Source organism: Phacochoerus africanus, chromosome 13 (assembly GCF_016906955.1).
Source record: "Phacochoerus africanus isolate WHEZ1 chromosome 13, ROS_Pafr_v1, whole genome shotgun sequence".
Lineage (NCBI taxonomy): Eukaryota > Metazoa > Chordata > Mammalia > Artiodactyla > Suidae > Phacochoerus > Phacochoerus africanus.
The window spans coordinates 7,557,329-7,584,577 of record NC_062556.1 but is presented as its reverse complement, the minus strand read 5'-3'; the positions used below and the strand labels follow the sequence as shown (position 1 = coordinate 7,584,577).

General features: G+C 44.4%; 1 protein-coding gene across 4 annotated transcripts; it reads right to left on the bottom strand.

Moving 5' to 3' along the window:
• Positions 1 to 27,249, bottom strand: TEX26 (testis expressed 26). Of its 4 annotated transcripts, none has more exons than XM_047756322.1 (8): positions 27,138 to 27,249; positions 26,925 to 27,046; positions 20,724 to 20,808; positions 15,066 to 15,231; positions 13,712 to 13,868; positions 6,797 to 6,973; positions 5,913 to 6,074; positions 1 to 315 (listed from the first exon to the last, which is right to left on the bottom strand). In XM_047756322.1, the coding sequence occupies exons 3-8, from the start codon at positions 20,771 to 20,773 to the stop codon at positions 233 to 235; spliced, it is 795 nt and encodes a 264-aa protein (XP_047612278.1). In that variant the 5' UTR covers positions 20,774 to 20,808; positions 26,925 to 27,046; positions 27,138 to 27,249; the 3' UTR covers positions 1 to 232. The 4 variants fall into 4 exon arrangements, with proteins under 4 accessions (XP_047612278.1, XP_047612282.1, XP_047612279.1 ...); XM_047756326.1 differs by having other exon boundaries at positions 20,724 to 20,805; XM_047756323.1 differs by lacking the exon at positions 27,138 to 27,249 and having other exon boundaries at positions 26,925 to 27,121.

The following is a 27,249-nucleotide window of genomic DNA, read 5'->3' as shown; positions in this document are numbered from 1 at the left end:
TATGCTGCAGATGCGGCCCTAAAAAACAAAATAAAAAGGGGAAAAAACTTATTGGATACAGTTAAAGTTATGTTGGGGGTGGGAGGGGATGATTTGCAGACTTAAACGATCCTATTGTTTAAAAAGAAAACAAAACAAAATTACACAAAGTCATGATGAAATTTTAGAACAATCCGGATCTTATTTTTCCTTGATTATTGAGAAAAATAAGCCAGTTATCTTCAGATTTTCTTCATTTGCACTGTTTTCCTTGTTTATCCATCCCTTTGTCAACATCATAGTGAGAGCAAATAAAGCGATCAAGAATCTGTCTGTCTGAAAATTATGAAGAAAAACAGGATGAAAATTTCCAATTAACTACTTAAGTGCTAAATAGAGAAATTCTAGGAAGGAGGCAAAGGTCCAATAATAGTACTCTATACATGAATTCAATGAGACCAAAATAATCATAGGATAGTACGTCTAATGGCTAAAGAGCACAATGCGTAATTATTGATTAAAAAGAGTGAACAATATTCCAGGGATCAGCAAGCCTTCCTAGAAAGAGCATGGATTTTGGAGTGAAATAGACTCAGGTTCCAGTTCTGGGCTGGCAGGTGTATTTGTCATTTGTTTTCATTTCCTCATCTTTAAATACAGGTATTGGTGCTGACCTAGCACAGTTGTTGGAGTGAATAAGGAATGCTATGTGCAAAGCACCTAGACAGTGTTTGATCCATAAGAGACATCCAATAAATAGCATGGCCTTGCACTTACTGCAGGGTGATGCCAATGATAAACAAAACGATAGAGATTATTGCTCCAAAAGTCTCACGGAAGCCGGGGTTGTTTCTCTGCCCACCAAGGTTGGTAGGCTTCATGATCTTTGCGTGATAACTGACCACAGGAAGGCCCTTCGACTTCCTGGCCTCCATTTCCTCCTCTGGAAATTGTAGGACTCTTGTCTTGTTCTGAACATCTCTGGTTCCCTAATCTTAATGACATATTTTTAAATTGTACATTGAGAAGCTGTAAAAGCTTGGCACTCCTAGCAGTTGCTATCTGTGCAGCCGAAGCTAAGAGAAAGGAAGAATGTGAGTGATACCATGTTATCCTGTTCACGATCCACGTTATCATGCCCAGTGTGATGAGTGCCAGCTGAGGACCAGGGACTGGGGGGAGGGGTGTGCTCCTGGTTGGTTTACTCGCCAATTATGTTTGCATTTGTTTGGTTTTGGGATGTCACGTTTAAGTTTTAACCCCTTGCCCACCTTTCTGGTCTTTCCTGACCTCAGCATTTTTAAGATGAGGTAAACATTTCATAAAGTGAAATCTTTATTGAATCTTGCATGTACAGGTTGATGGGTTGACCCTTGCATACGTGTAATCCATGCCCATAAAACGACAGATTATTTCCACCGCCTCGCAAAGACCTATCACGCTCCTTCACAATCCCCCCTACCCCAGGACAGCCTCTGTTCTGAGTTCCTTCATTATAGAGAACTTCTGCCTGTTGGAGACTTCCAAATAAATGAAATCATACAAAATGTATTATTTTGTGTCTGGCTTCTTTCACTTAGCATAACGTTTTTGAGGTTTATACATTTCGTTGAATACATCAATAATTCATTCTCTTTTTTTTTGCTGAATATACTGCAGTTTGTTTATCCATTCTCCTGCTGATGGGGATTTGGGTTGCATCCAGTTTGTGACTATTAAGAATAAAATGGGAGTTCCCTGGTGGCCTAATGGTTAATGGATCCAGTGTTGCCCAGTGCTGTGACTCAGGTCACTGCTGTGACACAGGTTCGATCCCTGGCCTAGGAACTTCTTCATGCCACTGTTTCAGGGGGAAAAAAAAAGAGTAAAATGGTAAAAACATTCTTGTACAAGTCTTCCTGTGGCCAGTATGTTTTCTTTTCTCTTGGGTAAATATTCAGAAAAGAATTTTGGGGTCATGTAGTAGAATATGTTTAACTTTACTAGAAATTGCCACATCTATTTCCAAAGTGATTGTTCTATTTGATACTCCCACCAGCAATGTACTGTCAAATTTGCTCTTTTCAAGTCTAAAATGTCTCTCTCTCTCTCTCTCTCTCTCTCTCTTTTTTTTTTTTTTTTTTGTCTTTTTGCTATTTCTTTGGGCCGTTCCCTCGGCATATGGAGGTTCCCAGGCTAGGGGTCGAATCGGAGCTATAGCCACCGGCCTACGCCAGAGCCACAGCAACGCGGGATCCGAGCCGCGTCTGCAACCTACACCACAGCTCACGGCAATGCCGGATCGTTCACCCACTGAGCAAGGGCAGGGACCGAACCCGCAACCTCATGGCTCCTAGTCGGATTCGTTAACCACTGCGCCATGACGGGAACTCCGAAAATGTCTCTTTTAAATCTTATACCAAAGAGTTAATTTTAAATAAGCAAAAAAATTTTTTTTTCTGATACCAAAGACGAGCATATAAGATGAATCAGGTTCATCCTGAATTAATAAAAAAGATGAGGTTGTGTCAATTAATGTCAAATTAAATAATTGTTCAAAAAGGTTACCAGTTGTAATACAAGTGTCACTCATATTCTTCACATTTAAAGGCAGATTCATGCCCCCATGTTTTCGTTGACACTGTTTTCTCCACTTAGGAAAGGCCCTGCTTCTCCTCAGCATGCCCATTTGGCCTTGGCTCTTAAAGGAGCCTCCTCTGAGCAGGCTTCCCGAATCCCTGGCGGACGCACAGGGTTGAGAGTACCCCTACGGGCTTCTAACATACCCAGAGACGACTACTTTTTTTATTTTTAAAATTTATTTGTTTGTTCGTCTTTTTAGGGCTACACGTGTGGAATATGGAAGTACCCAGACTAGGGGTCAAATCAGAGCTATAGCTGCTGGCCTATGCCACAGCCACAGCAACGCCAGATCCGAGGCTTGTCTGTGACCTACAGCACAGCTCATGGCCACACAGGTTCCTTAACCCACTGAACGAGGCCAGGGATCGAACCTGCGTCCTCATGGATACTAGTCGGGTTCACCATCACTGAGCCACAATGGGAACTGCTCCAGAGACTACTTCTATTACAAGCTTATGACATTATAACTGCGTCTGTCTCCCACACCCAAAAATGAGCTCCCTGACAAGAAGGATGTTTTATTTATCTTGGTACCAAGTGAGCATTATAGGTATTCAATCGATGAAATTTGTTGAAGGACTGAATAAACATCTTCTTAACAATAATGAATCATACCCGAGGAAGAAATACCCTGTGGATAGCCATACTACTGGGAATTTTAAATGGAGGAAGAGATGGAGTAGTAGCTGAAACTTCTGGAAAACCAGATTTGATAATTTTACCCTTCAAGGGGGAATAGCTGTGGAGATGAGAGTCTTGAGCGATGGATGATAAGCCCAGAGAGGCTGCTGTTGGGTGGTGTGACTCACTTGGAGATAAAACCATTTTGAAAGTTTGAACGGAAAGACAACAAGTTCACTTTCCCCAAATGACAAATACAGAAACTCAGTTCTAAACAGCCACACACACAGAGTTCCTGGAGACAAAGTGTTCACTCTCAGCTACTCCTTCGTCCTTCTCCAGCTTTATTTGTGACTCCCTGGAGCTTCCTCTACCCCCATTTGCCCTATCACCTTCCAGACCTGGACTTAGGCCATTATGCTGGTCCTTCCCCTCTCTCTTTCAAAAGGTACCTGTTCTGGGCTCCCATACCGTGGAAGAGGAATAGCCCTGTAAAATAACGTAAACTGAGGTGATAATAATTCAGCCGACTGTATCAGCCAAGCTTTTCATTCCCCTGCATCCTCACTCAGCCTCCCCACAAATGCACTCCGCTGAGGTTTTCACCAGCTGAAAAGTATTACAGATACTGGAAAGTGACACAAGGTTTCCCACGTGAGAATTCAAGAGGACCCTCGTATTTGCTTGTCAGCCGGGAGCGTTGCTGGCACCATGAGCAGGTGATTCCAACCCGAAGCTGGGAAAGAGAAACTAAAATCCGCAGGAAGCAGATCCCACCTACGCCCAAGTCAGCATAAAATGGTGAGGCTCTGGGGTGAGAGCGGCTGGGTACCTGCCCAGGGCATCCTGAGGGAACCAGCGAAGCAGGGGAGCTCGGAAGAAACCAAAGCTCAGTCTGGCCCTAAAGCGTCCTCGCTAGCTAACAGATCGTGTCGCACCTGTCAGGGACAATGATATGAGGCGAGCAGCTTGCCCTAGGAATCTTGAGAGGGCAGATCCCAGGTGAGCTGTGGCTGCCAGAGCACCCTAAGAGGTCTTGGTGGGTGCACCGCTGAGGCTCAGATTGCAAATGACACACAGACAAGGGGCGGAAGCCCAGCGGCCACCAGGGTGTTCCACGCAGGCGGAGAACGCACAGCTCCATCCGCAATGCGAGTCCCTGGGCAGATGGGAGCATCTGCTTCGGCGAGGCAGAAATACTCTATAGGGTCAGATGTGGCTCCTAAAGGTGAAAAGAACACCTTACAAAATGCAGGCGACAGTTGGGTACGCGTCGGTCCGAGCCGGGCAAAGGGACGACGCAGGCTGGAGCATGCGCACAGTGCCCGCTCTGCCTCGTGAAGGACCGGAGCCACCGACCTCAGGGGGCCTCTGGGTTCCTTTCTCCAGTGTCAGACCCGCCCAGAGGCGTCTGTTGAGCCGATCGAGGTCCCCAGTGGAAACCACAGCCTTGTGCTTTAGAGTGAGGCAAAACGTCCGCGGCGTCAACCTCCTTGAAATCCAACATTCAAGCTCTCCTAAGGGCCTTCGGGCCATCAGCCCGGCGTCTGTGAGGGTGGAAAATACTCCTTTCTCTCAGCTCCCGTGCACATTCCCTCCCTCCCTCCTTTCAGGTTCCCCTACAGTCGGATTTCAGGCTTGTGTGGGCAGGGGGTCCCGGTATAAAAGGGTTTTAGCGAGGGTTTCAGAGGAGCGACCTGGTCAGATTTGGGACAGCAAGGGACAGAGGCTGGGGAGAGAGAAAGCGGGAGGGGAGACAGGGAGCTGGGGGTGGTTACTGGGCACCTGGGGTCCTCCTGGGCTGAGGCTGATGGCCAGGCATTAAAGTAAGTGGTGAGCCCCCCAGAGCATGGAGCACAAAGTGGGATGGAAGGAATATTAGGGTCTCTATTTATATTGTCTTTTCACCCCTTTAGCATTTTGAATGTTTTATAATGTACAGAAAATACTAGTGGTCTACGAATAGATTTTGTATAAATAGATACACCTGCCTTAGGACAGGTGCTAACAAAGGAGGAGCCATAAGGTGGGCGACAGCACCAGCACTGGGTGCTGAGAGGAGGCAGTGGGAAGAGTTGAGTTTCCTCTTGTCCAAGTCTTGTGCTCTCTGAGTGGACATTTTACACACGTGCACACTGACCACCTGCGCCTGAGATGCTCCCAAGTAGATTCTAGACGCTGAACTGGGATAAATCTCTGTGCTGTGGAGTGACCCAACACCATCCTGAATGACATCTATCTTTGAGAATGAGACACGCAGAGATTCTCACACACCCTCAAAAGCCTGTCACAAAAAGTACCACCAAACAGGAAATAAAGATTACAGAAAATAAACCCAAACTGTGAGACAGTACAAACACCCATTGGAAAAATCAATTAATCGTAAGAAAAAGAGAAACCATCCTGGAGCAATTCAGCCACAGCAAAGCAAAATCAGACATGAATGAAAAGCTAGACGTTTCCTTTGTGATATGTGGGGGTATAGTCCTTGGGGCCTCTTTTAAGAAAAATTTATTTTCAATGGGTTGAAGTTTGCTCGAAACTATGGGATGTTTTTTGAGTGTGTATATGTATATATATAGTGAATATATAACTCCAGTGGCTAAAAGTTGGAATGATTTCTATTTGGCATAAAGCAATGTATTACGATCTGTAATTGATTAAGTAGTACACTCAAGAGCTCATCTTACCTTTGTGGGAAACTCTCTGAAGGTACTCTGTGATTTGAGAGGGAGTAAATGAGTTCAAAACTGTTAAGAAATCCAGACAGGCTCTCCCGTAATCACTCTGGTATGTGGTCTGCTTCTTTGTGCGCTCTTGGTTCCTCATGAGGCTGTGCAGCACGGAAGGGACTGGAGGCACGAGGAAAGGGGGGAAAGGAAGATGTCGCTGAGCAAAGACGTCCTGCCCTTGTTTGTGGGACGGGCCTCTGACAGCCCTGAACCCAACTTGGAGCTTAAGTAGCATCTCTAATGGTACTGGAAGGCGACTAGTCTGAAATACTACATGATCCCAACCCAACGTCGTGGCAGGAACAACCATTATCTCAGGCTGACACCAAATTATCCTATTAACCAGAAACTTGGAGGTGGTTTGGTCAGGGAACTTTTAAAAACTTTCCTGCTGGAAACAACAGGAATTGAGATCATAAAAGAACATTCAAGTAGAATGGTGGCTAAATCTGAAGATGCCTGAAGGCTGTGCCACGTGGATATATTTCCAGGGCATAACTGACAAGTCTCATTTGATTTACACCTAACTTTTCTTGGGATTGTTTTATAGCAACTAAATGCATCCTTTTATCTTATAAGGGGGAAATATCTCCCAATTCCAACCACTGTCCCTCCCGGGCAGAGGAAACACTCATTTCAGGGCATAAGCAGTTGGTTCTAAGACTTCTGCACCCCCTGGGTTGGAGCCTGGGGGCCACAGAGTTCCAGCATTGATTCGGTGCAGGGGTCACTGGCATTCTCCATGACTGTCATCAGAGTCACCTACCAGGGTCCTATGTGCTGAGGAATCTTGGAGCAGTAATGGTCTATGACGTTGTTTTAAAAGCTATAGGTGTACTTACCTAGACCCTTAGACGCAATGGGTAGGCTTGAATAGCATCCATATTTGAAACTAAAATCCTGAAGTTCAGGAATTTTAGCTGGAATTTGGTAATTTCGTCGAAATTCAGTGTCTGCAGGATGGGGAAGTAATTTTTTCCATTCCGAAAACATCTGAGAATGTTGCTTAATCTTCTGAGCTGGGGTGGGAGTACAAATGGAAGGCAATAATTACTCCTTGTAAGCTATGTCTAAGTGGCATCATGGTTTCATTCTCTTTTGCTTCGGGCAGTAGCTTCCACTTTACCACACTAAAACCTATTCTTCTTGCATTTAGAGGTACGGTCAATGTACTTTTTTATGAATATTTCAACCAAGAAATAATTTTCTGCTTTTTCTGGCACAGGAAGGATGTGCTCAAAGATGAGAAGTAGTTTCTAATGAGTATATTGTACATCAGTTAGGAGTGTTCTTTTGTTTCTGCTCCATGGACAGAAAAAGCCAGCCTCATTCCAGGAGTCCTGCCTAGTCCCTCGGGCAGGGGTGAGGGAGCAGAGTGAGAGATTTGAGACAAGTATAGCTGCCATAGAAAACATAAGATGCCAGTTAAATTTGAATTTCAGATAAACAATGAATAATTGTCTAGTGTAAGCATGTATAAGTACTCGTTTTTCACCTATTCCATGTCATTATTCAAATGTAACTGGGCATCCTGTATTTTTATTTGCTAGATCGGGCAACCTTAGATGGGGCAGTGCATATCCTCCCCATGGTCTGGAAAAGAACCACTCAAAGGAAAAGATGGAAGGTTTGATGGGAGGTTAGGCAACATCATTGTCATTTGCAGACGACAGCACTTTTATTTTTGGAAATAACTCTGCTAGCAAATATCCATTAGACCTATCATTGAATAGCTCTGAAACACTGGCTAAAACCAGGCTCCACTAGATTAACTGAAGACAGAGTCACAAGTCATTTCACTTAGAATGAGTTCACCCCTAATTCTTGCTACGAAATGTTGATTCAGAGGCATATTGTACAACCCCAACTTTAATCAGGACAAAGATGTTAAAAACATGCCTGTCATGAGCAGCGTCACCATAGTGCTAATTACTACCGACACTGACCTCGATTCTTCTTCCAAAGTCATTTTTCAATAGGTCTTTTCAAAATCAATTCAGATGTACGCTGCATAGCAAACAATATGTGATGTCATCTATTGGCACCCAAGAGCATTTTAATATTGATCTTTTAAAAAATGATCTCTGTCTGGGCCAGCACAGAGCGAAAGGGCTTCACTCCGTGCTGCCTCTTAATTTAGATGACTCAGGAAGAGGGACGTGGGTACTCAGAGGTCCCTGCAATGACCTCATAAACTACCCGAGGAGAAGGCAAGGTTATAGCGAGGGGAAAACACCAGGGCTCAAACATCAGGCTGTTGCTTAAGATATTTTGGAAAGCTGTCAGGTATTGTTCCTAGGAGCTGCATCAATAAACAAATTCCTGTTGAAATACTCCATGCAGATGCCTGTCCTTCTCCCTGAGCCACCACTAAGGAGAAAGTGGTTTCGGTTCCTGTCTGCGTTTTGTGCCAAACTTAGAGATAATTAAAATATTGTCATACCTTTACAACCTCAAACTAGTGTGATTAGAAAGACAGATATGGGACCCACAGACAGGCTATGTGAGATCTTGCAACCATAACCTTGGAACTGTTGTTCTTTTTTCTTTTTTCTTTTGGCCAGACCCACAGCATATGGAAGTTCCCGTGCCAGGGCATGAATACAAGCTGCAGCTGTGACCTCTGCCACAGGTGCAGCAACACTGGATCCTTAAGCTGCTGCACCACACCAGGAACTCTTAGGAACTGTGGTTTTCACATGGAGTTAATGACCTAGGAAAGTTATTCTGAAATATACCAGCTGAACCTCCTCCCAGCCATTGAGAATTTCTAGATGAAGGACCCAGGCACTTGTACTGTGAACAAGCTTCCCAAATGCTTGAAAATCACTGACTCGGAGCTTTGGAGAAGGTGCTGCAGAAGCCCAGAGAGGGTGCAGTGGGCTCTGTTAGAGGCAGGGAAGGAAGACAAAAGTCAAAAGGCAGTCACACTTACACACAAAAAACCCCCACAAGAGTTCCCATCGTGGTGCAGTGGAAACAAATCCAACTAGGAACCATGAGGTTGTGGGTTCGATCCCTGGCCTTGCTCCATGGGTTAAGGATCCGGCATTGCCACGAGCTGTGGTGTAGTTTGCAGATGAGACTTGGATCTGGCATTGCTGTGGCTGTGGCATAGGCCAGCAGCTATACCTCCAATTGGACCCCTAGCGTGGGAACCGCCATATGCCGTGGATGCAGCCCTAGAAAAGACAAAAAGACAAAAAAAAAAAGAAAAGAAAAAAGAAAGAAATAAAAAAAAAAGGCAGTCACAGCAGAAGATGTGTTTTGATGGTGGGTCAACACTGAAGCAAAGAGGCACATGTGTTCTTTAAACGTAGTCTAGTTGGCAGGAGCATGAGGCATGCAGGGCGGGGAGGAGTAGCCAAAGGTGAAGAAGGAAAGTCAGGAACCAGGCTGTGAAGGGTCTTGAGGGGCTGGTCCAGGTGGACCCAGATGGACCAGCTTAGAAGTGGAGCAATTGGAGATGAAGATGCAGAAAAAACAAAGGTCAGGCTCTAGGTTTACTCTGAGTTCCTCTGAAGATAAAGATTAAGCCTTATTCGTCACTGGTCCTTAGTACATATCATCGTAGTGGACCTCATTATTTACTAAATTAATGCATGAACAAAAGAAAAAACAGGAACATAACTGCTATGTATTAGCAATTAATCTGAATGATACTCTAATGACCACCTATGTGAGCTATGCTTAAAGCAACTCAGTTCTTTTCTTTTTTTTCTTTTTAGGGCCACATCTGCGGCATATGGAGGTTCCCAGGCTAGGGGTCAGCCTACGCCAGAGCCACAGCAAAGCGGGATTCCAGCCGCATCTGCGACCTACACCACAGCTCACGGCAATGCCAGATCCTTAACCCACTGAGCGAGGCTATGGATCGAACCTGCAATCTCGTGATCCTAGTCGGGTTTGTTAACTGCTAAGCCACAAAGCTAACTCCTCAACAAATTGTTTTATTATCTTTTTAAATTTTCATGTTTTTTCTAAATGGCCATTCCTGCAGCATATGGAAGTTCCCAGGCTGGGAACTGAACCTGTGCCTCTGCAACAATCTGAGCTGCTGCATTCAGATTCTTAACCCATGGTACCACAGTGGGAACTCCAGCAATGTTTCATGTTAATGAGTTCCTATGGCAGTTTTAAGAGAAGTTCCTTATACAAAAGGACCTGACCAACACCTGAAGTCCCCATAGTGGTACTGAAGTCTGGACAGAGAAGAAAACCTGACCCAAGGCTAACCCCACCTCCAAGACCTGGCATCCTCCTAGGAACCACCTCTGCCCCACGGGAGGTCAGCTCCCACTGGTTTCTTTTCCACTTGATAAAGGTGATACCACAGCAGTTATAGCCTAGAGGGAGAAACTGGCCCTTTAAGATGAGATATGGCATCTGCAGAAAGGTCCCACCCTTTCTACATAATCTATAGCAAGGACTGTTCAAAACCACTAGGACCATGGGCACATAATCCATAGCCAAGTGAGAACCAGCTCTGCTGTCTTTATCTGATGTTTTAATTCGTCAAATTCAAGTTCTCCAAGCCTGGATGTGAAAACAATCACCTTTTAGTGCTTCTCACTCATTTGCCTTAATTAGATTAAGAGGATACAAAGAAAAGACATGGCCCTGTGCTTTGAAGGCTGAAGCTCTCAGAGAAACAGATACGGAAAGGATGATCACAGTATTAGTTGATAAATGCTGCAGAAGAAGAAAGGACAGAATCTACTAAAACATGGAAAGGCCACCGACCCAAACCTGGTGAGTCAGAGGAGACTCCTGGGAGAGAAATGAAGCTTACACTTAGACTAAAATTATGGGACAGACATAGGCTGAAAAAGGGAGGGAGAGGCCGTCCTTGGGGAGGAGGCAGCATGCTGAGGGCACGAAGCTGCAGGGGGCATGGTGAGCTGGCAGGTAGAAGGCAACTGGTCTCGTTATGTGTGTGGGGGCTGGTGAGGGAGGATGCTGGAGTGGTGGGCAAGGGCCAGCCAGACTGTACAATCTCACCCTAAGGCATTAGATTTTATGCTGAGGACCACGGCGGGGAGTGGGGCTGGTCACCGAAAGGCTTTAAGCTGAAAGGTGGAGAACTCACTACGGCTCTAATATGGGCAGTGGGCTGGAGGAGACAAAACTGGAGATGGGGGTGGATTAGAGGTCATCCAAGGGAGAGGCCATGGGAGGCTGAACGGAGGCCATGGCTGGGGAGGGAGAGGAGCAGATGGAGGAGAGAGATTTAGGAGGGAGTCTTGACAGGTCTTGGGTATTTATCCAGTTACCTTGGGAATGGTAATTTGTGCATGTTGAAAGGACAACTCTGATGGGAAGCTCAAAGACACCTTTTCAGCATGCTGACATTTCAGATGTTTCTCTGCAAGTGTGGAGGTCCTCTGACCTACCCATCTAGCTTTAGAGAGTGTGCTTTCCATACACCCTTTATCATTCAGCGAATATTGACAGAGCAGCTCCTGTCCACCAGGACTAGACTACACACACACTGCATAAGGTCCTGGCTGAATAAGGGCCTTTGGGGCACTTACTGGATAGTGGAGGAAGGAATTAAAAAAAAAAACAAAAAACCAACAGAAAACAATCAGTAAACATATGCTCTCACAGGAAAGGTGACATTTAAGCTGGGGAGTGACAAGTGAAAGCACAGAAAGAGCTTTCGGCAGCGCAGATGAGCTGAGCACTGACTGAAGGTGGGATAAAGGCTGGCATCGTAAAGGAATCTTTTAAAGGCTCCTGTAGCTGGAGCCTGGGGAAGGAGAGGGAGGAGCGAGAAGGGAAGGTGAGGAGGTAAGCAAGGGCCAGGCCAGCCTTTAGGGGCCTTATGACTCCAGAGAAGGCCCTGCACTGTGGATGTCAGTCAAAGTGCAAGGAAAGCCAGAGGAAGGAAGCGACAGAGTGATATGACCCAATTTAGACACGTGAAGAGCCTCTGGCCACCACACAATGATGGAAGGGCAGGAATCCTGGCCGTGACGCAGGAAGGCCAGTGCTGGGGAGGGAGAAGGTGATGACTTGGGACCCTCAGGAGACTTCTACTTGGTCCCCAAACCCTCAAAACCCCTCCTGATGAGGGAGGGGCTTGGGGAGGAAAGACTTCAGGACGGTGGATAGTCGCTCTGTAAAGGAGTCAGGAACCCTAAGGAACTCTGTTAGAGGGCAAAGAGGAAAAGACCAGAGGGAAGGAGACAAAGAGGTAGGGAAAACCGTGAGTGTGTGGTGTCTCAGAAGCTCAAAGGAAGTGTGTTTTCAGAAAGAGCAAGCGGCTCCCAGCATTGAATGCTGCTAGGAAAAAAATCCACCTAGGGGTGTTGGGCACCTTGACAAGAGCAGTTCCGATGATGAGATGGGAGCAGAGAGCAGACTGGACGATTAAAAGTGGAGAGGTTGGCAGTGCTTTCCAAGTGCATGGTATCCACGCATATATGACTCCTCCCTCCCCACACTTGACCAGAATAATAGCAGATTAGAGAGGTTAATACCTTTTTAGAACATGAAAACCATGTGGAGATGCGGCAACTGAATGATCAAAGTAGAGGAAGCTGAAACTAAGGGTCTGGGGCCGGGGATAACAAAAAAGTGAGCTAATCCACACTACAGAACTCCAACAGGCTCCAACTTGGAGGTAACTGGTACAGTGGAAGGCTGGTTGTGAGGCCTGGGGCTGAAAGCAAGGGGTCTGGGAAAGAGCTTGGATACAATGTGGTTTGAGTTCCCTGGGTCACCATCTTAACCTCATGCAGTCACATGACTACCCCTTCCAAGCCAGAAGATTACCTGGTGCAAAACTGAACCAAAGAAGCCCTGGGTTCAGGGACACCAGGCACAGCAGAAGGTGGTGCACTGAGATCCTGGATCAGAAAAAAAGGGATTCAGTGTGCTCACCAGGCATACAGGAAACTAAAGTCAATTATTAACTCTTGTTAAAAAAAAACAAAAAAGGAAAAAAGAAAATGGAAAGGAAACGTAGCCATAAAATACCATCTGGCTCAGCAGTAAATGTTTACATAAATCTAATATATCATCATAATCATAATGTAAACGCTAGCAATTGAATTAACCCAAAATTTGGAATATAATTATATTGAGAGAATGGATGGAGGGAGAGTGAGAAAGAATTAGAGGAGGGCTAAATCCTCAATTGCCATAACAGGAAGTAAATAATACTATCTGAAATTGATGAATCGAAGATAGCAGTTGAAGCATATTATTTTAAAATATGGAGCCTCACATAAGACAAAATGGTTGAAAGGATGGAAACTGATTGCCAGCGGGAGTAGGTCCGGGAGTGGAGAGAGGTGGGTCAAGGAACTGCTACTTCAGTGTGAGCCTTTAGGCAACGATTGGATTTAACTATAGGCACATATTAGGTTAATAAAAGTAATTTTAATTTAAATAATTAAAAAATAGTAAACAAGCAGTTCAGAGTCGAAAGCAGCATGTGTACCTTGACCCTGTCATCTTCTCCTGGCTCATCTGTCCTTGTCCTTTGGATCCAGGAAGCCTTTCCTGACCTCCCTCCCCACATCAGACTGGATCTCCTACTGTGTGCCCACAGCTCCCTGCGCTTCCCACAGTGTGCACCTTTTTCCAGGTGCTAACTAGGTCAGTTACTGTTTCCTAAGACGTCTTTTTCCATGTCTCTCTGTCTCTCCTGTGAGTTCCTTGAGGGAACAGACTGCTTCTGTGTTGCTCACCACTGAGGCTCTGACACCTAACACATTATCAGGGAAAGAAGAAAAATAAATGTTTACCTGTCGTTCTGTCCACAAAGTCTCTTCTTGTCTGGGAAGTAAACTGATCTGATATTGCCTTCCTAACCTCGTCCATTGAAGCAGCGATTTTCCAAGGGAAGTAGCTCTTCACTGATGCTGTGGGTGGACCTTGAGGTAGTGTCCAGACAAAGAGGTCCTATCAAGACAAACACAATTTTCAAGAAAACCCATGTGGGTTCATGTCATGGAAGACCGAACATGTGTGTTTTTGTGTACGTATTCTTCTGAGTCCTTTACACCCAGCTGCCACATTGACGTTGCAGGGTATACAGGGAGCTGTCTGCTCACCCAGTTGTAACATGGTACATTGTGATTTCTTTGGCTTTTCATGTTGAACACAAGAAAATGTGACTAGAAGAAGCGGTCCTATTTTGAATATATTTTGTAGGTAAATAAGGTTTCCTGGTGCATAGAATGTGGGGTGTGAAACAAAGAGATGGGCCACGCATGACTCCAGGGATTGAGTTCCAAACAGGTGGAAGGATGGAGTGGCCATGAACTGAAATGCGGAATGGTTTAGACTTAAGAGGACACTCAGGCATTCAGATTGTGGGAATGTGATGTTTGAGCAAACTTCCAACAGGAGCTCTTAAGAAGGTTGTTGAATAAACAAATCTGAGTTGAGGGGAGTGAACTAGGCTGAAGAAAATTTTGGAAGTCATGTCTTATAGTTGAAATAAAATACGACTGGATGAGATCACCAAGCTAGAAACTAGAAGAGCCTTGAGGATTAAACAATTAAGAGGTCAACGATAAGTGGGAGAAGCAGCAAAAGAGACTGAGAGGGAGTGGGCAGTTCTGAAGGAGAAATTCCAAGACAATGTGTTGTACTAGAAGCCAAGTGAGAAAGCAAAGGAGAAAGGACTCCTCATTGTGTGAAATGCTGGTGACAGGTCAGGAGAGATGAGGATAGAGATCTGGCCATTGGATTTAGCAGAATGGATTTCACTGATGACCCTTAAACGGGCAGTTTTGGTAGACTGTAGGGAGGAATGACAGATTCACGTGAGATGGAGGGCTTCTTGGAAACATGGCAGGAAATGTACAAGAATGGCTGGCAATAAATACTGTGTGCTTGAATGAATGAGTAAAAGGTAGAACATATAACCATTCACTGCTTGAAGGCTTTGCCCTGCAGTCACTGCTAAGCCCAAGTAAACTGGTTTTCTCCAAGACACTGAGTGGAAATTGCCCTGAGAAGGTGAGGGAAAAAATAGTCTAAGAAGGACCATAGCTGTAGATGATGAAAGCTCTTTGGGATATATCCAAACTCTCACTCTTAAGGATGACCAACACCATTTTCAATTCAAAGGGCATACAGCTATTATCTTACTTGACTGGGGTGAAATTTCTGCCTCTTGACGCCTCTTGAAGTCCTAGTGTTGACTGAATCTTCTTTCGAATATGCTTTCCAAACATACTCATCGTTGTACTGTGTCTGATTGGGAATGGGATCACTAAGTGAGTATGCATATCCAAATCTTCTGGTACTTTTTTGACTGTAAGAAACGAGTGGAGACTAGAATAAGGGTTTTAAATACCCAGTCCCACAACAGTATATATTGTACACATGGTTGGCTTAAGACCTGATATCAGAAAATAATTTAATTTCCAGATTTTCCCAAAGAGAAACAATCCTATACCTTAGGATGGTCCTTAACATAGAGGATGGAGTTCCCATTGTGGCACAGTGGAAATGAATCCTATTAGTATCCATGAGGATGTGGGTTTGATCCCTGGCTTTGCTTAGTGGGTCAGGGATCCGGTGTTGCCGTGAGCTGTGGTGTAAGTCGCAGACTCACGGATCTGGTGTTACTGTGGCTATGGGGTAGGCTGGCAGCTGTGCTCCAATTAGACCCCTAGCCTGGGAACTTACATATGCTGTGAGTGCAGCCCTAAAAAGAAAAAAAAAAAAGTAGGGGAGTCCAAATACGAAGTTTAAAGGAATCATTCGAAATTCATTAATTTTTTAAATTAATTTTTTAAAGAGCTGAGTACTCTTCTGTATAAACAGTACTTCAGTGTAACCACATACTTGGTGAAAAATAAATATTCCAGTCAATAAAAGGAAGAAATACAAGAATTGGGATACCATTGGTTTGCAAGTCCCTAATGAAATAATGCATCTAGGCTGTGATCAGCACGTGGCACTCTGAATACACATGCACACCACCACCTATAAATATTGTTGTCAAAATATCCAACCCGAATCAGATGAAATCTTTGGAATATCACACTATAGGGAATACATGAAAAAAAAAAGGATATTTTTTAATGACAAGATTGGGTTGGAATCAGAAAAATCCAGAACCACGGTCTGTTTCTTCAAAAAAGAAATTCTTGGGAGAAAAGTGGAAGAACCTGTAGATTAAATGAAGTAAGAGAATGCAATGCATAGATCTTGTCTGGATTCAATTTCTAACCAACTGTTTACTTTTTAAAAAAAACATGAGACTGGAGTTCCCACTGTGACGAAATGGGATAGGTGGCATCTTGGAAGCACTGGGACACAGGTTTGATCCCTGGCCTGGCACAGTGGGTTAAGGAACCAGTGTTGCCACAGCTGCGGCTTAGGTTGCAACTGTGGATTGGATCCGATCCCCGGCCCAGGAACTCCACGTGCCGCTTGGCAGCCAAAAAAGAGAAAACAAACAAACAAACATAAAAATGAGACAATTGGAGGAAATTTGATTGCTGATTGGCAATTGGATATTAAGCAATTGCTTTTTTAGGTGAGATAATGGTATCGTTATATATTTTTAAAGAGTCCTTATCTTTCAGAGATACATAAAAACATATTTAGAATTGACACGATATAATGTTGAATTTGCTTCAACATTATCCAGTGGGAAGGCTGGGTAGAGGATGTACATTAAAAAATGTCCATGTGTTGTTGATTACTGTAGCTGGATAATAGCTTGAAATTTATTATATATTCTTTTGCGTATGTCTAAATATTTCACATTGACCTTTTTTAAAAAGGGGGGAGGAGCAAGGTTAGATTCAGGTTATGTCTGTAAGAAACCAAACATCTGGAATGTGGGATACTTCTGGATGCTGGACTCTTTCACTTGTCGTTCAGATGTGCAGATTCAAGTAAGACAGTGGCCCTCAATCAAACTGAAGTCATCAAAGGTGCATGAAGATTTTCCAAAGGGAACAAAGTACAAACTGCTTTAAAAGAACTGATTTTCACATTTGCATTTGTCAGAATACGCTTTCCTAACGTGTGTGTTTGCCGGGAACAAAGCTGCACATCTGTGTGGGTCTTTTCCTTCCCTCATCCCTTTCGCCCTTTCCCACTTCGCCACAGGATCTTAAGAGGTGCATTACACCCCGGGGCCGAAGTCTCCCACAGTGAGAAGGGTGCCTGAGGAAGGGAAACTTTGTTACGGTGATTCAGGGCACGCCCTGGTAGCCCCAATTCCATGCACTTGCCTAGGGCTTGCGATTCTAGGTCAGGAGTGAAAGGCGGGGCTATAAGCAGAGCACTTGGCCTGTGTGGGGATATTCTGAACAGAGGTATACTGCAGAGTAACGACGAGTTAATCCTCCTCTGTTAGGAAACGTTCATCCCTCTTTAAAGAGAGCAGAGAATATAGATGCTTAGCATGGCTCTTTCCCCCACATATTTAAAGGAAAGCATTTTTCCAGCTTTTAAAAGGTCCCTAGGACATGTCCTTAGCTGGAAAGAAGAGCATCTCTTTGTAGATGAAGCAGTACAGGCTGAATGCTGACTCTTCAATGTACCTGGCATCTCTCTAAGACTATCAAAATTTTAAAGATTCACTGGATAAAAATGGTACTTAAAAAATCTTGTGATCTTTCTTCAGATTTCTATATTTATCATTCAATAAAGTATTTAAATCTTTTTTTTAATTGTCGCACCCGCAGTATATGGAAGTTCCTGGGCCAGGGACTGAATCTAAACCACAGCTGCAGCAATGCTGGATCCTTTAACCCACTGTACTGGGCCAGGAATGGAACCCACACCTCCACAGTGACCTGAGCTGTTGCAGTTGGATTTTTAACCCACTATGCCATAGTAGGAACTCTTAAATCTAATTTTTAACCCAAACAAATTATGAAATATTTACTTCAATACAGCCAGTCCTCCTTTTATTTTATGATATAAACTATTTAACAATACATCAAAGCATATGCTGACTTGTCAGACTATTATTTTTGACTATATATAACTTTCTCTTTCACTAAATGCATGGTAAATGTTTGATTTGGTGTCTAAAATAACCAATGGAATTGTTTCTGATTTTTATGTATGGTATTATTTAATGATTCCCCAAAGTCAAGCACCAGAGTTCTACACACATGAGAACATACTGAAATAAGGAACCTCATTTTTTCAAATTATACTCCTCACTTCATAGATAACTTACATTTTTAGCTGCATATTTCATTGCATAATTTTTATTACTTGGAATAATTAATCATATTAGACCTGAATCTTTTTACCCTTCCCCTAACTTTTAATAATCTTCCCAAAAATATGTTTTTCATAATTTATCAGTAATTTTCATAATATTCGTCAAGGCATGTATTAATGTACTAACATTTATTTGAACTGGAAGTGTAGTCAGATTTTATTTTGACAGGAAGTAAACCTAATTTCACTTGTTGGTTGGACAAGCTAGGCAAACATGGCCTAATCTGTATGAGTTAAATCTTTAGCTCAAAGATTTTGATAAAACTATATTTAAAGTATGTAATGACAAAAGCATTTGTATAATAAGATGATTGTATTGGTAAACATTTATTGAAATTAATATTCCTATTTTCCAAGTCTTTTTTGAGTAAATGGTATTAAACAAGTTTCTTCCAAGTGAAGGAGTAACAGATGTAATTTAACAGTCATTTGTGAAGACGTGTCTTTTTGGTATACGTCTCAGAAAATGTGATATGGAATGACTCAATAACTGGATGACAAATCATCTAATTATTTGCTTTCAGTAAACTTGAAGGAGCACCCAACCAAGCTGTCAGTCGATCAATCACTAAAAATCGTCTTGTGATTTTTGGCACATAACTCAAAAAGAGTTCAGAGTACTGAACGACAATGCAACACTAAAACTCCTTTCATTCACATCTACTTAATTATGTGAACAAGGTTTCTCAACAATAGCGTTTATAAATTGGAAAAAAAAAAAGCAGCAGGAAAAATTGATGCTGAATGCGGTTTCATTCCAGAAATAATAACGCTCGAGTCCTGAGACATAAGGTAATTGAAAACAAAAGAGCCCCGTTTATCTCATTTAGATGCAATTCCAAAAAATTTACTTTTGGTGTTTAGTAATTACTAACATTTGTTATGTATAAATTGCTTTGAGCAATTCTGTACTAAAAATAATTGCGATAACTCAATACTTAGGGTCAGATAACATGTTTAAAAATTAATTTCAATTAATATACTGAAATAGTTGCAAAGAGGTATAATGGAGTGATCAATAAGTTGCTTTCAAACACAAAACATATTAGAGCAGGGTAAAATCTATGGAGGAAGTAGAGTGGGAGTAAGAGGTCAAGAAGGAAAGAGAATGAAATAATTGCCTCTTAAAGGAGAGCTTGTTTCTATATATTTTTTAAAGTATCAGAGTGTACCCATTGGCTAAGGTGGTTAGATTACCCACTGGTTCTTGTTAAGGAAATGATTTGATGCTTTTGTTTTAAAATGTCGATACTGGGGATGGGTTGGAAGGCTTATCTTTTACAACCATTTTAACTTATGGTAACAACTTTTCTGTGAGCTTAAAAAATATGCGAATTGGAAGATCACTGACCTAGACTCTGTAACTACCCATTTGGTTGTGGCTTTCACCCAAACTTTTCTTCTTCAGACAACTGTCCTTGACTGGGGAGCTGGTGTAATTGTTACTGTCAGATGCTAAATCTCCTGGTGAGGGGACATAATATGACTCAGCGGGATAGCCAGGAACTCGGAAATCAGGATTCCCGCAGCCCTACACTTTTTGGAAGTCTGTCATTTATTAGGCTGGAGAAAAAAAGAATGAAAAAACTGGGGGCGACTTCTTCGTACTAGTCACCGGACTGGTGCTTTCATTTTATCCGCAAGAACCACCTCAGGCGGGATCATCCTTCCAGCCTAAGGTGGTAGTTCAGAGGACAAAATAAATTGCCAACTGTCTAACCGAGTCATGGATGGCTTGCTACTCGCTTAAGAGGGCACAGAGAATAAGGGTTAGAGCCGGAGGCTGAGGTTGGAGCCCATTTCTGCCTGCCAACACCACCGTGATCTTGCCAATACTCTGCCTTCTCAACAAGGTGAACTTTTAAGGTGGAAAGGGCCTCTATTCGAAGCAATTTACAGCGTAAACAGGAGCAGTCGAAGGTCCTGCATGCTGATTTCCCACCTACCCCCAGTGCAATGAAAGATGGCAGGGCTTTCCCAGCCCCACCCTATCTCACCTACCAACGAGCTCAGAGAGGCAGCTGATGGAGAGAAATTCCCATCACCCTCAGCTCAGGTCAAATTGGAGGAGAAGTTGCAAGCCAACCAACGTGGCTTTAGGAAGCAAGAGGAGGAGGGGAGAAGGTAAGAGTAAGGGAACTGTGGTCTTGTTCTAGCTTCCAAGACTAGTATTGGGTGGAAGTGCTAACAATTATTCACTTATCCATTCATTCGGCTGTCACTGCCTGCCTACTATATACCAGGTAGTGGACTCAGTTCATGCTCCATGTTTAGGTAGCACAATTCTATCAGCTATATACTGGCATGATACACGGTGGCTTTACAAAGGACCCATGTGTTAATTTTCTTAATTTTCCAGGGATGCTGTTTGAAGGGGGAAAGCCTCTGTGATGCCTGGAGGAGACCTGTCCGTGCAGTGGGTCTTGTCTGAGTACATTTTCTAGAAGCCTTCTCTGATGACTCTCTTTGGGTTTTGGATTCTGAATAACTGAAGACAGGGGAACAAACTGAAGTACGTCTGTTGCTCTGATTCAAATAGGGATGTACCGAATTAAAGCAGGCACCTCTCCCATCTTGGGTGTGAAGGCGGTCCTCATCGTGGTGGCGTAAGAATCCCAACTGATACCACCTGCTAGAACACAATACAAACAGTTTGACATGTGGCCAACCAGCATATTTTGACCAAGTGTTGTTTCTAATAATTAGAATAATTTTGTAAGAGACAAACATTTTTGGGGGGGAAGTTCTATGCATTTTATTTTTTTCCCTTATTTTTATTACTCAAATGAATTTATCACATCTGTAGTTGTATAATGATCATCACAATCCAATTTCACAGGATTTCCATCCCATAACCCAAGCACATCCCCCCTACCCCCCAAACTGTCTCCTCCGGAGACCATAAGTTTTTCAGTGTCTGTGAGTCAGCATCTGTTCTGCAAAGAAGTTCAGTCTGTCCTTTTTTCAGATTCTTCATGTCAGTGAAAGCATTTGATGTTGGTGTCTCATTGTATGGCTGACTTCACTTAGCATAATAATTTCTAGGTCCATCCATGTTGCATTTTTAGCAACACGGAGACAAACATTTTGGACGGTAATTTAGTCTAAAGGAAGATCCACTTGTGACCTCTATGAGGGAAGAGGGAAGGCTCAATTTGACTATCTGAGTTTCTCCCTAAATAAAAAAATAGACCTATTGTTTGTCTGGAGAATTCACATTATGTTATTTTGAAGAATTCAAGCAATACAGAAAAATGTAAAGAAGATAGTTCATTTGAAACTCTCTCATCTTAAGACACTCACCATGGCTGTTTCAGTGCCTGGCTTTTCATGCATCATACTAGATACACCTGTAAAGGCATGAACTGATTTTACACCATGGGGGGCATCGTTTTACACGTCAGGTTCTCTCCCAGACCTCTCCTTTTTTGCTCCTTCCCGTCTCGGCTTGTCATCACACTCATCCCGCCCCTCCTCCCAGGTAGCCCATGCTAGCAACTAACTGTGCCTTTTTCTTTCCAGACTTTTTTTGTCTTTTTGCCTTTTCTAGGGCCACTCCAGCGGCATATGGAGGTTCCCAGACTAGGGGTCAAATCGGAGCTGTAGCCGCTGGCCTACGCCAGAGCCACAGCAACTCGGGATCCAAGCAGCGTCTGCAACCTACACCACAGCTCACGGCAATGCTGGATCCTTAACCCACTGAGCAAGGCCAGGGATCGAACTCACAACCTCATGGTTCCTAGTCAGATTTGTTAACCACTGAGCCACGACGGGAACTCCTCTTTCCAGACTTTTATACGTGCTGATCTAATCATATATAGATTGATATATACGTATATAAATATATTAACATATTGGGTTTTAGTCCTTATCTTTTTTTTTTTTTTTGGACAAAAAGGGCTCGCATTACACGTGTCCTTCACGTGTTATATGGGAAACCCCTCTGACTTGCCTGGTGTGGCTGCTAATTCATTCTTTGTGATGACTGTGCTGGATTCTTCGATATAGACGTTCCCTAAAGCTGTGACAGTAGGTGAGTTCAGCAGGAGAGGGGGTGCCATTAGAGGAGGTGATGTCCAAAGGCTAAAGTCCAGACCCTCCCAGTGTCAGAAGGTTGGGGAGACTAGGAGGAGCAGGTGAAGAGGCTGAGCAGAGCAGTCAGTGAGGTAAGTGGAGGCCCAGGAGGCCTGGAGTCCTGACAGCCGTAGGAAGAACGTGTTTCCAGGGGCAGGGAGGGACCAGCTACAAGGGCAAATAGGCCCAGGAGGGTGAGGCCGGAGAGGTCACTGTTGGGCAAACAGGAGAATGGCTCTGCCCCAGCCTCCCACTGTCAACGAGTACCACCAAATTACTTGGAAATCTACTTTTAAAATGTAATTCAGTCATTCTCTCCTTCATATCTGTGCAGTTACCTGTGGCTTCTTACATTTCACCAGCACCTGCGTGGAAAGGATCCTTCAATATTTAAAAGATGCTAGCTGGGGTCCAGCACCTCAATTCCCACACAGTGCAGACACCTTAAGGCCTGGATCTGTTCCTAGTCACGCATCCTAAGTACAGTTGCTGTAAAGCACCTTTCTCAAAGGTGTCTTCAATTTCCAAACTGTCCTAAAGTCTAGATGTCACCGCCTATACACAAAGCCCTGAAGAAGCATTTAGTTTTTGCCATTTAGTGCATCTATAACTATGCACCTGCTGCCTTCGCCCTGGTTGAGCTTCACCTCCGCCTGGAGGCTTCTTGCCCAGTCTAACTTAAGCCTTAGCCTCTGCCTGTCACACTCTGTCCCTCTGCTCCCAGACGGCTGTGTGGTGTCTATGCTCAGATTCCATTATGCTAGAAATGACATCATCCTTTGATGCACCTGCTTTAGAGGGAATCTCTGTAGACATTAAGCATTCTCTTCCGATCGCTGAATTCAGTGTTCTTTGTTAAGAGAATTTCAAGTAGGGACAAGTAGGTGGGGAGAAACCGTGAGGTGGTGTGGCTTTTAAAAGCAGCCGTCACTTAACATGATCCGAAACTCTAAGCTCGACTCTTAGAAGGATCAGGAGGGATCCTCTGCACAGAGACCTTCTTTTTCCTAAGCAGGCAACACCAGCCTAGGCCCAACCACTCTTTGTAAGATGCAGGGAAGGATCTGAGAGAGGAACATCCTGGATTACCAGCTGGGCCCTAAATGCAATTTCAACATCCTCATAGGAGAGCGGCAGAGAGAGATCAGCCACAGACGTGAAGGCCATGTGAGCACGGAGGCCGAGACTGGAGTGATGGGGCTGCAGGTCCAGGATGCCAACAGCCCCCAGGAGCCGGAAGACGCAGGAAGGAGTCTCCCTGAGAACCGTCCTCAGGAGTGCAGCCGTGCCAATCCCTTGATTTTGGGCTTCTGGCCTCCACCACGTGAGAAAATAAATTTCTGCTGTTTTTTCAGCCACCAGTTTGTGGTAATTTACGACAGCCCTTGGAATGAAGACAGCACTTAAGAGCCTAGTCGATAGCACGAGTTCGATAGCTATTAGCTCATGGTCGTCATCGCCAACCTCGTCCTATTTTGAGACCAAAGCTGGGCAGTGACCCATTAGGCCTCCCTTTTGGAGGGTGACCCTTCCAGCGGCGGAGGATGGAGCAGCAGCGTGGCTACTGGAGACGAGGCTGGGATGAGAAGGGGCAGCCGCCACCCCCACCAGAGGAGGAGGAGCTTGGAGGTAGAATCAGTGAGATTTGGTGGTCAAACTGGGGTGTCAGCGAAGCTGCCCTTCCTTCTCCTCTGAGCAGCTGGGACCCTCCTTGCACAGTTTCTAAAGTCTAGGAGACCAAGGAGTGCAATTATGCATATACGGAGTTTGAAGATATCCTGTGACTTCCAAATGCAGACAGATGGATATTCTGGTCTCAGATTTAGGAGCATCTGAGTTAAAGACTAGTGACGCATTGACTGGCACCTTTATGTAGCCTTGAAGCCCCGTGGCAGGAGATGGCCACTGACTTCGAGGATATAAACCAAAAAGGATAAAGAGTAGAGGATCTCAACATCTCCAGACAAGAGTGGGGAGAGCAGAGAGTGAAAGAAACTGAGACAGGGCTTCTAGAAAGGAGAAGGAGATTGAAGGCGAGTAAAGAGGGGGGCCTGGGGAGAAGCCTCTCCCTCCCCGCCTCTCCTCTTCACCTTGACACTGAAGAGAAACTTGGTGTCATAAGGATTTTTGTATTGAGGATTTTCATTCGCTCTTCTTAATTTACAAAGGGGCGAATGGGAGAAGAGTACCCATTCCATTCATTCTCTTGGGACTACACTTCTAGAGAATTTGCAGTTGAACAGCCCCCACTGCTCTGTAGCCGCCAGGGAACCACAACTTCCCAGCTAGAGGGCTGCAGTGCGTTATTATTGCCATGAGAAAGGCCAGGATGGAGCTGACTACACAGTAATCATGCCACTAGCATCACAGCTAGAGTGGCTCTCCCTCTACTGACACAAAAAGCTGACTTAGTAAACCCGCTTCATTTGCATTGCACAATTCAGATTAAAAGCACTGCCAGGGTTTGATACAAAATCACTTTGAAGGAAAAATTAGCGAAGGTTAGCAGTGACAGCTGAATGCCATAGCTCTCAGGCTCTGCCGCAGGTCACATGGGGGCCGCTAAGCAGATCCACTTGGGGGAGGGGCACTTCTCTGCATTCTGCCCCTGCCAGAGCCTGGCCAGAATCTGGTGGGACCCCACTGAGTCTACTCTCCTCAGAAACCCCCCACCTCTGTCCCTTCTTTGCCTTTGGCCTTGTTCTCCTGAAAGCACTACTGCTCCCGTTTCCTGTCCCCTCCTGGACATTTTGTGGGGGTGTTCAAACACCTGAGCATTTTGGGAGGGGTTTGGCAGAAAGAATGGAGAGCTGGAAAGGGGCAAGGTCATGAACACCCTTTCATTCTCCCTGACTCCCAGTCTCTCCTTAAATTGAGGCCCACCCATGACAAAGGCACAAACGCTTGAAGCCCCAGGCAGCCTTCCCTCTGGGCCCCCCCAGCTCCAGGAGAGACCCCGCCCCCGCCCCCGCCGGCTCCGCCGTCTTACTTGGCCGGATCTTGTGGCCATTTTGAGGGCACGGAGCCTCGAGCCCAGGCTCTGCCATTCTTGCTGGAAGAGGCTGCAGTGGGGACCCTTCCACCAGCTGGACTGGGTGCTGCGCCGCTGCTTTGTGACGCGTCTCCATGGAGACGCGGGTAAGGTTCCCAGCGGCTCAGCCAGGGCTGGAGAGGCGTAGGGCGCTCACCCAGGCTGGCTGGGGGCCACGTGCTAAAGCAAAAAAAGATGTGTTTCTAGTAATGTGGACACCTTACTTTTGTGTATTTGAATAGTTCACACAGCGAGCTTTCCTGAGCATCGTCTTGTATATTTGGGGATAGGAGCAAAAGGGGATTAGACTGAAGAGGAAGTAATGTTGTCAGATTTTCAACTGCAAATTTTCATCTATGCATAGCTTTCAGCTTAGGTCAATGAAGGCAAAGTTGTCAGGGATACAGCCATCACTGGGAACTGAGCATGAGGACAAAATCACAAATAATCTTGTGGAAGCAGAACTAGAACTGCTTTTTGAGACAGTTTCATGCTATCGGCCTGGTCAACCTGGCACAGGAATTGGGAGATGGCAGGAAGGTGAAAGACAAGTGTGCCTGGACAGAGGAGTGAATAGGGATGTGAGTGACAACTTTTTTTTTTTTGCCTTTTCTAGGTCCGCTCCTGTGGCATATGGAGGTTCCCAGGCTAAGGGTCGAATCAGAGCTATAGCCACCAGCCTATGCCAGAGCGACAGCAACGTGAGATCTGAGCTGCGTCTGCAACCTACAGCACAGTTCATGGCAACGCCGGATCCTTAACCCACTGAGCAAGGCCAGGGATCAAACCTGCAACCTCATAGTTCCTAGTCAGATTCATTAACCACGCCACGACGGGAACTCCGTGAGTGACAACTTTGCCTTCATCAAGCTACATTCCCAGCACCAAAAAATATGTTTTGTGATTGTCAATTTAATTGTTTTTCTGTCCCCAGAGATTAAACTGTGTCTCTCACCCCTACATATGTTACAGTTTTCCCAGTATGTGGAGGGTCTTTTATATTCAGGTGATTGGCAACTCCCAAGTAATTTGGCACAGAGCAGGTGCTTAGTAAAATACTGAATGCCTCCAGGTTAGGACACAGCTTTCGCCCACTTAAGTACAAAGAGAAAACAGTAAATATGCATGGAGACAGCCAGCACCATGTTTAGAGAGCAATTTATAACTGTCCCTTATCTTTTAAAGGGGTTATTCTAGCATAGACCTTAGGTGAACAGTGAAGTAACCAAAGGGAGTTTATCAAAGGCGCAGAACAGTCATCAGAGTAAGGATCCCATGTATGTGTATATATATATATACATATATGCAAGGAATTTCTTAAAAATGAAGCGCTAAACCAGAATTCCCTGAGAGTAGAGTCCCATCAGGTAATAGAATGAACATAACACATTTAGACTCTCAAATGTATAGCAGTGAGTAGCAGGACACATTAGAAGGCACAGACTTCTGTTGATGTTATTAGAAGGAATGTCTAAATTAGGATTTAGTAGTGGAGTCTAAACTAGGAAAGTAACACGCAATAACAAATTACTGTCTGGAAATAGTAGAGCTAATTAGCATGGCACAATTTAAGAGAAATATAGTTTAAAAATAGAGCAGTGAGTATATAGAATTTTAAAAGTGAATTTTTATTAATATCTTACGTTTGTCTCGTCTTGGGCAAGATGCTTGGGTACCCACTTCACGGAGGGCCAGAAGATCTGTCACTTTCTACCTGGGGGCCTTGGCAGGAAGCAGATACTCCTCCGAGCCCCAGCTTCCTTATCTGTAAAATGAGTATATGAGTACCTACCTCACCAGGCTGCAAAGGCGAAAAATTCTAATGCTAAGTTTGTAAGTCGTAAAGCCACACGCACCTGAGGTATTGCGCTCTTGTCTTCTGATCGTTCTTTTCCTAGTCTTTCATTTCTGCTTGAGAACGATGGTTGGCAAGGGTGTGGGGTTTTTTGTTGGTTTTTTTTTTTTTTT

What these genes read in the sequence shown, in the direction of transcription:
- TEX26 (XM_047756321.1), bottom strand. Translation starts at nt 25,378, where the DNA reads ATGGAGACGCGTCACAAAGCAGCGGCGCAGCACCCAGTCCAGCTGGTG. An exon ending in GAGGTGCCTGCTTTAATTCG is followed by an intron (nt 15,232 to 20,723) that starts GTACATCCCTAT and finishes CGTTTCTTACAG; the next exon opens with TCAAAAAAGTACCAGAAGAT. An exon ending in TCAGAGAGTTTCCCACAAAG is followed by an intron (nt 316 to 5,912) that starts GTAAGATGAGCT and finishes CATAATTTTCAG; the next exon opens with ACAGACAGATTCTTGATCGC.